The sequence below is a fragment of the Petromyzon marinus genome, unplaced genomic scaffold (genome assembly GCF_048934315.1).
Source record: "Petromyzon marinus isolate PM22_M1 ecotype Great Lakes invasive population unplaced genomic scaffold, UKy_Petmar_22M1.pri1.0 PM_G_Scaffold_4, whole genome shotgun sequence".
In the NCBI taxonomy this organism is placed as follows: Eukaryota; Metazoa; Chordata; class Hyperoartia; order Petromyzontiformes; family Petromyzontidae; genus Petromyzon; species Petromyzon marinus.
Window position 1 is genome coordinate 3,270,635 of NW_027422983.1, and position 12,184 is coordinate 3,282,818.

A 12,184-nucleotide genomic window follows, 5' to 3' on the forward strand; every position below is an offset into this window, starting at 1 on the left:
CCTTTTGGCATTACAGACCAATATTATTCAGCAGTATTCATTCAAGCTAGCAAGATCTGGAGCAGTTTTTTTACTTTCTTGGGTCTTATTCATCAGTCAGGCTTGTTAAATAAATCCCGCTGGGTTAAGCGACGATGTTCGGTATTTGCGATCAGCACGGCACCCCTGTAGCCTGCGAGACCTAAATGGGGGATCTTTGTCTGTGTGCCCGTTTGATCTACAAGACTTCACCCCTGTAGCCTGCGAGACCTAAATGGGGGATCTTTGTCTGTGTGCCCGTGTGATCTACAAGACTTCACCCCTGTAGCCTGCGAGACCTAAATGGGGGATCTCTGTCTGTGTGCCCGTGTGATCTACAAGACTTCACCCCTGTAGCCTGCGAGACCTAAATGGGGGATCTTTGTCTGTGTGCCCGTGTAATCTGCAAGACTTCACCTTTGCCCGCACCAGTAACAGCGGCCAAGTCGGCTCCCGAGGGCATTCGCGAGCCCCTTGCCACGGGGGAGATGGCGAATGCAAAGCGAAAGTTACTCTATTGGTCGGACTCCGAGAGCTCTGAAGGCATGGATTTGACGGTGAGTTAATGCGACCGCTTTGATTGTAATTCTTCGGACGCCACAATGGGACTTGATCCACTCTCGTAGGGGAAGGAGCGGCTCGCTTGACCCCAGGGATGATTCGCGTCATGCCAGGTTCACTTGTGGATGTTCGTGCTGAATAGAGGCATTCCTCCTAATGTACGGCGCGCAGTCAAACCACTCAAAGCCGGACCAACTGGGGGGAGAGCCTTTCCCGTTATTGGGGGCTGACTGGCATGCCGCAGATAATTAAATATTTGCTATAATCTAATGAAAATAATTGCTTAATAATTGCATGGCTGTGTAACTGGAATCTTAAGGCATTCATTTGACAATTGGCACTAAAAGATAAATTTTTAATGAAAAACACAAACAAAATCTCTCCTCTGCAGTTTAATGTGAGTCTCCATCACCATGAATCGGAATAAAAGGCCGCGGTCACTGGATGCGTGAAGGTGGAATAAACATCGTGGCGAGCTTGGAGCATTTGTTAAATAACCGTAGGATGGATGTGCCAGAGACGGAGCGCTCACAAAGCATGCCCGTGACCAGGGGACGGGTTTCTGAATTCCCAAAAATCTCAACGTGCAACACCTCGACGAAGATTTATATTTGCTCGTGCATTGCGCGCACGGGAACTGATTTTTTTTGTAAAGTAAATTATTATTTTAAAAAAATTCAGGAAGCCTTTTGGCTTACGCCGTATAACAGCAAGGCCGAATAATTTTTGTTTAATTGCAGGATCTATGCATGTGCACGATTTATCTTCATCGATATTTATGAATGTACGTTAGGTGGATGAACAACTCCTAGAAAGTGTGTCTGGCGCGATGCCATCCAAGCGAAGTGACAAGGCCAGGGCAGCAGGCAAGGTGAGGGTCTCCGACGTCTTCCTCACGTAGATGTCGAGGTTTCGCTGACGTGGCACCAATGGTGCCTGCACTCGACCAGGTTAAACCTGAACTGTTTATGGACCAGTCACATGCTAATTCCTCACGTTAACATCATGCTAATCTCCCAGTTACATGCTAATCCCTCACACTAACATCATGCTAATCTCCCAGTTACATGCTAATCCCTCACATTAACATCGTGCTAATCTCCCAGTTACATGCTAATTCCTCACATTAACATCATGCTAATGTAGTGGGGTAGATAATGTGCATAGGAATTGGCCATATACAGTACATACAGACAGACAAGGAGAACGGGTCACACGAGGTCGAACAGGTGGTCGAGTCGCGAGTGGCGTAAACAAACCCAAGTAATTAAGGGAGTCGTGGCACGAGGGCTGTGATTGGTTGAGAGGCTGTTAGCGTTAAGTGGTGGCGTCTGAATGTCTGATGAAGGGGACAGGTGCGGGCTGGCGGGAAACGGCCAGCGAGCCACGTGGCAATTCATTAAGGCTAATGCAAGAGGGGATAAAACGCGAGGTGGTTTGAACGGAGGGGAGTTGCTGTTGGAGAGTTGCTGTTGGAGAGTTGCTGTTGGAGAGTTGCTGTTGGAGAGTTGCTGCTGGGGAGTTGTTGCTGGAGAGTTGTTGCTGGGCAGTTGTTGGCGAGAGGTGAAGAGATACGAAGAAGACAGCTGGAAATGTTAGGGAAGAATAGATAGAGAGCCGGACCCCAAAGACAGTAAATAGCGATAGGGAGAGTCAGCGTTAGCGGAGATAGATAGAGTCACTGTGTGTGAATAGATGGAAGTCACTGCGTGTGAAGAGATAGCGGCGATACTGTGTGTGAGGAGATAGAAGACGAACCACTGTGTGTGGAAGAGATAGAAGACGAACCACTGTGTGTGGAAGGGAAGACACTGTGTGTGAAGAGATAGAGGAAGAACCACTGTGTGTGGAAGGGGATGCACGGACGATGCTGAAGTAAATCGGAGTGTCCGAGTTGGCGGAGCACGGAGAGAATTACTGTGTGTACGGAACGATGGAATAAAAGTGACGGCGGAAAAAGAGACGGTTGTCGTCCGAGTGAATTCACACCACTACATTTGGTGTCAGAAAAAGTACGGAACACGCCACGATGTCAAGGAAAGCGGCAAAGAAAAGAAATGTGCCAGTGGACTCAGGCGGCGACAGCAACAACGACGATTTGCAGAGCGGCCAGATGGCCAGCAGTACTCCGGATGGTGACAGCGGTTCGGGTGGTGCTGGAGGCCCGGGATCGCCGGAGGATTGGCGAGTCCTCATGACCCAGTGGGAGGCCAGAATGGAGAAGTTGTCGGAGGAATTCCAGAAGGATTGGCGAGTCCTCATGACCCAGTGGGAGGCCAGAATGGAGAAGTTGTCGGAGGAATTCCAGAACTTCTTGACGGAGAACCGCATTCAACTACCCGTACCGGGTCCACCGCCGGAGGTTGCCGCTCAGCCGGAGCGGTTGGAAGATTCTGATGACGAAGACAACCAGTCGGAGGGACCGCCACGACGGCATTCATACGAAGATTCCGTGCGGCTTACGAGTCCCTGAAGTGGACGGAGAGTGCCGCGTTACGAGCACTGCCGACGGCATTGGATGATGACTCCTTGGCGACTTTTAACGGACTCCCTGCCGCTGTCAGAAAAACATTGGACGGTGCTATTGCGGCAATGAGGAAGGTCTACGAGCCGCGGTCGGTCGCCAAACGTCGATTTCAACAGAGGAAACAGGAGGCCACGGAGTCCCCCCTGGCATTTCACAGCGCCTTGCTGGCCCTCGCCCAGGTTGCGTACCCGGCAATGGACGAGGAGGGCTGGGACTCCCTGCTGCAAGAGAAGATGTTACAGCTGGCGAAGGAACTGAAAGTCGTCTTGTCGCTCCCGGACAAGGATGATGACGACGACGTGTCATCGTTGCTGATCGCCAGGAACATACAAGTCAACCTTGATATACGAGACGAACCAGCGGCGGCGGTAGCGCAGCCGTCGCTGACGACCCCTGCCGGGGCTGCGAGCACGGTGGCGGTGGTGGTGGACGAGGCGCCGCCGATGGCAGCGGCGGCCGGGGTGTTGACCGGAGACCGACGGCGTCGTCCCGGGGCATATGGAGACGGCGTGCATCGGACATGCTACAAGTGCGGGCGGAGGGGTCATCTCACCCACGACTGCTGGAGACGAGACCAAGGATCCCGGGTGAGTCGAGATGCATTCAATACACGGCCGCCCTATCCACATCACTCATCCGCGTCATCTCAACCGTATTCATCGGGTTCGGATAGTACGCATGGCCGGGATATGCGGGGCGCGTTGGTACATCGTGTGTTGGGGGCCACGCCGGGATCGTCGGATGTGATGGCATGTATTCAAGGTGTTATGGTACGGGTTATTGTGGATACCGAGGCGTCGGCAACTCTCATTTCGTTGCAAACTTTTCGGTCACTGCCGACGTCGCCTGGATTGTTAGCGCCAGTGGAAGGGCCATGTGTAGCGGCAAACGGGGGTAGTTTGGGCATTATGGGCTGCGTGGTTGCGACAATTCAAATTGGGGAGGTTATTGTGACAGGAAGTGTTTTGGTTTCAACGGCCTTGGCGGTACCGTGTTTGTTGGGCATGGATTTTTTGCAAAAGATGCCAATTAAGATTTCAGGGGAAAAAGGTTGTTTGGAATTACCGTCGGGGAAATGTATGAAATTTTTGGGGACACCTTCGAAATTTGCGGTGGCGAACGCTGTGGTGCAGGCCGTGGTGAGCCGCACCGTGCGCGTCCCGCCTGCATCGCAAATATTGGTACCGCTACGGTTAAAGAAGGAATTGCCTTGGAATGAGCTACAGGAGGGAGTGCTGTTGACACCCTCAAATGCTGTGTCGAGAATGCCCACCGTGGTAGGAGCTTTGACCATAATACCAACTTATTGTGATCCCTTAATTCAAATTGTAAACGCGGGGCACGAAGAGGTTGTTATTCAAGGGGGCACTACGTTGGCGCACGCAACGGGTGCGCCGGGTCCAGAAACAAAAACATGTTTTGCTACGGGGCAGGATGAAATGTTGTGAAGGGAGGAGGACGATCCGGAATGGTTAAGGGATCTTTACGAACAAAACCCAGAGTTATCGCCTGTGCAACGGTCGAGTTTGCATGCGTTGCTAGTGGAATTTAAGGATGTGTTCAGTTCAGGGAAATACGACGTGGGTCGAACGACGTTGTTGCAGCATCGTATTGACACGATGAACGCACCCCCGATCAGGTTAAATTCGCATCGTGTAGGTCCTCTTGAGAAAGAATGTATTCGGTGATCTGTTGATGAAATGCTAGAGCAGGATATCATCGCCCCATCGTCCAGCCCGTGGGGAGCCCCTATTGTCCTCGTTAAAAAACGTGACGGAACCATGCGATTTTGTGTTGACTATCGGAAATTGAATAAAGTTTCGGTGGCGGAAGCGTACCCGCTTCCACGAATTGATGATTCGCTGGACGCCCTGTCCGGCGCCAGAATCTTTTCGACCCTCGATTTGTTGTCGGGCTTTTGGCAATTGCCCCTGGATAAAGAGTCAAGACCTAAAACGGCATTTCGGACACCACAAGGATTGTATCAATTTAACATGCTCCCGATGGGACTCCACTCAGCGCTGGCGACCTTCCAGCGATTAATGGAACTCGTGTTGTCGGGCCTGCAGTGGGAGTCATGTTTGATATATTTAGATGATGTGATTGTTTTCAGTAGGAATTTCGATGAACATTTGCAACGGCTGCGCGCCGTTTTTGGCAGAGTGCAGCGCGCTGGTTTTAAATTTAAACCACAGAAGTGCCAATTGTTGAGAACATCGGTGAAGTATTTGGGGCACGTCGTTAGTGCGTCAGGAGTGGCCACTGATCCGGAAAAGACGAGTTGTGTGCGTACATGGCCAGTGCCGAAAACACCAGGGGAAGTGCGTAGCTTTGTGGGCTTTGCATCGTATTATCGGCGGTTCGTTAAGGATTTTGCCACGATTGCTCGACCATTGCATACGCTGACCGGGAAAGGTGTAAAGTTTCAATGGGGGATTGCTGAACAAAAATCGTTTGAAGCGTTGCGGGCCGCACTGGCGGACGCACCGCCGTTGGGATACCCGGATTTTACGAAGCAGTTTATACTTGACACGGATGCCTGTGATACGGGCATAGGCGCGGTTTTGTCACAAATGGTTGATGGCGTCGAGAGAGTGGTGGCATATGGCAGCCGGGTGTTATCGCCAGCGGAGCAAAAATACTGTGTGACGCGTAGGGAATTATTGGCGATTGTCCATTTTGTGCGCCAGTACCGACCGTATCTATACGGCAGGGAATTTTTGATCCGCACTGATCACGCGGCGCCACAGTACTCGCTGCGCGTGGATCAGCCATCGGGGCAAATAGCTCGCTGGATTGAGACCCTCCAGGAGTATTCTTTCACGATCCAGCATAGGAAAGGGACGCACCATGTAAACGCGGATGCTTTGTCGAGGTTGCCGCGACCGGCTGAGACGTGTCGGTGCAAAGAGGGCTCGCTGCGTTGCGGCCCGCCGCTGCAGGAGGTTCCGCAAACGGTCGCTGCGGCGGGTTCGGGGGTGCCAGGGATAGTCCCTGGAGCAGAAATTGGACTGTTGGGGTTGTCATTAAAGCAGTGGAAGCAACTGCAGGTGGAAGATTCCTCGCTGACCAGGATGAGGCTGCGTGCCTCTCGTTCAAGGGGATCGGAGGATCGCCCATTTTTGATGTTAACGGAGGGGTTGCTTGTTCGCTGGGATGTGGAAGCACAAAGGGGGAAACTGATTAACAAGGTACATGAGAAATTGCTGCATCTGGGGGAGAAGAAGACCGCGTTGACGGTGGGGAGTGAATTTTACTGGCCGGGAATGTTTAACGATGTGAAACAGCATGTAAAAGCGTGCCAGGAATGTGCACGGAGGAAAGCGCCGGCACGGCCATATCGTGTCCCTTTGCAATCGATTCAAGTTTCGAGAGTGAACGAAATTGTGGCACTGGATATTTTGGGTCCGTTTCCCGTCACCCCCCGAGGGCACAGATATTTGCTCGTCGGGGTGGAATACTTAACTCGTTGGCCGATGGCATGGCCGCTAGTAGACCAGTCAGCGACGTCGATCGCTGAGGCTTTCTTGAATGGATACGTATTAGATAAGGGGGCCCCGGAACATTTGCTTATTGACCAAGGCAGAAATTTTTCATCGAAATTGATTAAGGACGTGTGTGACTCGCTGGGGACCAAAAAGATTCGGACGTCCCCGTACCACCCGCAGACTGACGGGATGGTCGAGCGGCTGCATAGGACGCTGACGTCCATGCTTTGTCACCAAGTAAACACCGCTCAAGATGATTGGGATCTGCATGTTGCAGCGACGCTGGCCGCGTATAGATTGGCCCCGCATGCCTCAACGGGGTACTCGACATTTTTTCTGATGTATGGACGGGAACCGGAAGCGCCGGCTATTGTGAAATTGGGAATTCGAAAATGGGAGAAATCTACGACGGTGCCTGCTCCGATGCAGGTGGCTTTGGACCGTCTAAGGGAAGCCCGAGAGGCTGCATTGCAAAATACGGCACGACGACAAGCCGCTAACGAAAGATTGTTCGGCAAGCAGCGGCCACGAGAGCCGTGGAGTGTTGGAGATAAAGCCTGGTTGCACTGCCCCATGGTGCTGGTGGGAACGTCCCCGAAATTTCACCGCCCCTGGCAGGGGCCCATTGATATTGTGGAGGTTTTACGGGATCAGAGTGTGCGAATAAAATTCGGTCGTCGGACATGGTTTGTTCACCCGTCGCGCCTGAAGAAATTTGTGTTACCATATGATGCGTCATCCCCCATCCGAGAGCGGCCTGTATTGGATGTGTCCGACGAACCTGTGGGGAGGTCACAAGTGCACGTGTCCCAGAGATCTGCCCCCCGTGTGCCTGCAGGATCGCCCTTTTTGGGCAGGGTTACCGACTGGACGCCAATTGAACGGCCACAGATCCGGACCAATGGCCGTCTTGACCGGGAACGACGGACAGCCCCGCCAGCTGAGTGTCGCTGGGACAGGGATGGGCGTAGGGTTCATTGGCAAGACGAGCAAGGCCCTCCCTTACCGCAGAGTATCCCGTGCAGGGGAGATGGACCGGCAGCAGGAACCCGTTCCAGAAGGAATACAATACATTGACTTTGGGGGTTGGGAATTCTGTATAAAGGTGTTGTGTGCGTGTCGTTGCGTGATTGTACAAAATGGTTGTATATTGCAAATGCGTTATGTATATATGTTGTCATCGTTCCGTCCGCTTCACTCCACTACTCCAATTCGAGTATATCGTAGCCAGGGACGGCTAAGTTCTTTCATCACGGGGGGAGGGGGGTGATGTAGTGGAGTAGATAATGCGCATAGGAATTGGCCATCTACAGTACATACAGACAGACAAGGAGAACGGGTCACACGAGTTCAAACAGGTGGTCGAGTCGCGAGTGGCGTAAACAAACCCAAGTAATTAAGGGAGTCGTGGCACGAGGGCTGTGATTGGTCGAGAGGCTGTTAACGTTAAGTGGTGGCGTCTGAATGTCTGATGAAGGGGACAGGTGCGGGCTGGCGGGAAACGGCCAGCGAGCCACGTGGCAATTCATTAAGGCTAATGCGAGAGGGGATAAAACGCGAGGTGGTTTGAACGGAGGGGAGTTGCTGTTGGAGAGTTGCTGTTGGAGAGTTGCTGTTGGAGAGTTGCTGCTGGGGAGTTGTTGCTGGAGAGTTGTTGCTGGGCAGTTGTTGACGAGAGGTGAAGAGATACGAAGAAGACAGCTGGAAATGTTAGGGAAGAATAGATAGAGAGCCGGACCCCAAAGACAGTAAATAGCGATAGGGAGAGTCAGCGTTAGCGGAGATAGATAGAGTCACTGTGTGTGAATAGATGGAAGTCACTGCGTGTGAAGAGATAGTGGCGATACCGTGTGTGAGGAGATAGAAGACGAACCACTGTGTGTGGAAGGGAAGACACTGTGTGTGAAGAGATAGGCGAAGAAACACTGTGTGTGGAAGGTGATGCACGGACGATGCTGAAGTAAATCGGAGTGTCCGAGTTGGCGGAGCACGGAGAGAATTACTGTGTGTACGGAACGATGGAATAAAAGTGACGGCGGAAAAAGAGACGGTTGTCGTCCGAGTGAATTCACGGCACTACACTAATCTCCCAGTTACATGCTAATCCCTCACACTAACATCATGCTAATCTCCCAGTTACATGCTAATTCCTCACATTAACATCCTGCTAATCTCCTAGTTACATGCTAATCCCTCACATTAACATCATGCTAATCTCCCAGTTACATGCTAATTCCTCACATTAACATCATGCTAATCTCCCAGTTACATGCTAATTCCTCACATTAACATCCTGCTAATCTCCCAGTTACATGCTAATCCCTCACATTAACATTATGCTAATCTCCAAGTTACATGCTAATTCCTCACATAAACATCATGCTAATCTCCCAGTTACATGCTAATCCCTCACACTAACATCATGCTAATCCCCCAGTTACATGCTAATTCCTCACACTAACATCATGCTAATCTCCCAGTTACATGCTAATTCCTCACATTAACATCCTGCTAATCTCCTAGTTACATGCTAATCCCTCACATTAACATCATGCTAATCTCCCAGTTACATGCTAATTCCTCACATTACCATCATGCTAATCTCCCAGTTACATGCTAATTCCTCACATTAACATCCTGCTAATCTCCCAGTTACATGCTAATCCCTCACATTAACATTATGCTAATCTCCCAGTTACATGCTAATTCCTCACATAAACATCATGCTAATCTCCCAGTTACATGCTAATCCCTCACACTAACATCATGCTAATCTCCCAGTTACATGCTAATTCCTCACATTAACATCCTGCTAATCTCCCAGTTACATGCTAATCCCTCACATTAACATCATGCTAATCTCCCAGTTACATGCTAATTCCTCACATTAACATCATGCTAATCTCCCAGTTACATGCTAATCCCTCACACTAACATCATGCTAATCTCCCAGTTACATGCTAATTTCTCACACTAACATCATGCTAATCTCCCAGTTACATGCTAATCCCTCACACTAACATCCTGCTAATCTCCCAGTTACATGCTAGTTCCTCACATTAACATCCTGCTAATCTCCCAGTTACATGCTAATTTCTCACATTAACATCATGCTAATCTCCCAGTTACATGCTAATTCATCACATTAACATCCTGCTAATCTCCCAGTTACATGCTAATTCCTCACTAACATCCTGCTAATCTCCCAGTTACATGCTAATTCCTCACACTAACATCATGCTAATCTCCCAGTTACATGCTCATTCCTCACATTAACATCCTGCTAATCTTTCACATTAACTTAGCTACTTAAATGATAAATTCCTCTGTTGATATGTAAACTCCTTTGTCAAGGGGCTCTGCTCCTCCCACCCCGCTTAAAAGACGCTGCCAAGCTTAGCGGTGTTCACTGGAGCGCTGTCGTCCAGACAGTTCTGTTCCTTCACCTGAGGATGGCTGCTTGTGTTGTGGCCGAAACGTCGCCCCCCCCCCCTTGAATGAGCTGTTTTAATGAATGGGATTGATTACTTCAAGTGACTTGATTTTCAATGGAAACAATTTCCTCAACTGAATAACCATAACCGGGGCCTTGAAACGACTCAGGCAGCTTTGAAACGTGGCTGTGCCAAGTGCAGCAGCTACGTCATTGAGGCATTTGTGGAATGAAATTGGTCATGGCTGCAGTGCACGCGATGTGCAAGATGTGGTTGGAGGAGGTGAACCTAGAAATTGATTTGACCTCTGAAGATGCCCAAGTTTATTTGTGCTAATCACTGTTTACATTTTCCTCAGAACCTTTTTGATGCCGAGGGGTCAGGTGACTCCGATGACGATGACACGGGCACAATCCGAGTGAGGCTTTAGCACTACACTTTAAATTCTTGCAAAATTGTTTGTGGCAGATGTTGAATATACCTTGTGGGGTCTGCTAACGATACCAGGTGTTGCTATGAAGTTGCCAAGGATATGCCTGTATAGTATTGCATTCATAATCTTGGTTCTTTCGGTAAAAATAAAACAATACGAAAATGATTGTTTTATTTGTATTATTTTATTATTTCCCTTCTACGTGACTTTACCGAAAGAACCAAGAAGATGTTTTTGGTTGTTCCATCATATGTGCCGGGTTCTAGACTATTTAATTTCCTAGTTAATTCCCCCCCCCCCCGCATCCCCAGCGTTTGGTTTTGTTGCTGCATTGGCATTGTTGCTACATTGGCATTGTTTGATACATTGGCTTTGTTGCTACATTGGCATTGCTGCTACATTGGCATTGTTGCTACATTGGCATTGTTGTTGCATTGTTGCTACATTGGCATTGTTGCTACATTGGCATTGTTGCTACATTGGTTTTGTTGCTACATTGGCATTGTTGCTACATTGGCATTGTTGCTACATTGGCATTGTTGCTACATTGTTGCTACATTGGTATTGTTGCTACATTGGCATTGTTGCTACATTGTTGCTACATTGTTGCTACATTGTTGCTACTTTGTTGCTACATTGTTGCTACATTGTTGATACATTGTTGCTACATTGTTGCTACATTGTTGCTACATTGTTGCTACATTGGCATTGTTGCTGCACTGGCATTGTTGCTACATTGACATTGTTGCTACATTGGCATTGTTGCTACATTGACATTGTTGCTACATTGGCATTGTTGCTACATTGGTTTTGTTGCTACATTGGCATTGTTGCTACATTGGCATTGTTGTTACATTGGCATTGTTGCTGCATTGGCATTGTTTGATACATTGGCATTGTTGTTACATTGGCATTGTTGTTGCATTGGCATTGTTGCTACATTGGCATTGTTGCTGCATTGGCATTGTTGCTAAATTGGCATTGTTGCTGCATTGGCATTGTTGTTACATTGGCATTGTTGCTGCATTGGCATTGTTGTTACATTGGCATTGTTGCTGCATTGGCATTGTTGTTACATTGGCATTGTTGCTACATTGGCATTGTTGCTGCATTGCCATTGTTGCTACATTGGCATTGTTGCTACATTGTTGGCTACATTGGCATTGTTGCTACATTGTTGCTACATTGGCATTGTTGCTACATTGGCATTGTTGCTACATTGTTGCTACATTGTTGCTACATTGGCACTCGTGCACCGCCCGTGCTTCTGGTGTGCTACACTTGGGCTATGCCCCCCATCCCCAAACCTTCACAAACACTTTGCCTTTAGAGGCTGACCCCTTTGCCTGATGATGACCGCTTTGTGTCGCAATCAAAACGTCGTGGTTTAATTTATATTTAACCTTTATTTTTATTTTCTTTACCTACGTGACTTTACCGAAAGAGCCAGAGTGTGTGGATCCTTTGCAGTCACGACAACTTCCAATCTAGAATGAGTGCGCTTCGCTTGCAATCCGGCTTGATCTCCCTGGGCGCTGCGGTTTCAACAATGCCCACGACGTAACGCACTTTTGTCTCTCGCTCCAAAAGATCATTGTTGCTCTCCAGCAACGTTTCACGCGGCAAGCCGCTTCGTAGAGCTGCTGTCTGTGGCCAGTTCGCCGCTCTAAAAGAAGCTCATCATTCAATGGGCTTTACCTGCTGAGATAAAAAAAAAATTGGT

General features: G+C 49.2%; 1 protein-coding gene across 5 annotated transcripts in view; it reads left to right on the forward strand.

Annotated features, from left to right (window-relative positions):
- The window catches only part of LOC142916604 (uncharacterized), a 37,205-nt gene that overhangs the window by 22,219 nt on the left and 2,802 nt on the right, over nt 1-12,184 (forward strand). For 4 of the 5 annotated variants that reach the window (XM_076061747.1, XM_076061743.1, XM_076061745.1 and 1 more), the window contains 3 exons: nt 429-575; nt 1,373-1,450; nt 10,387-10,446. In XM_076061747.1, the coding sequence (XP_075917862.1) occupies nt 429-575; nt 1,373-1,450; nt 10,387-10,446 (285 nt within the window). The remainder of the gene's footprint in view (nt 1-428; nt 576-1,372; nt 1,451-10,386; nt 10,447-12,184) is intronic. The other variant, XM_076061746.1, reaches the window with a different exon arrangement.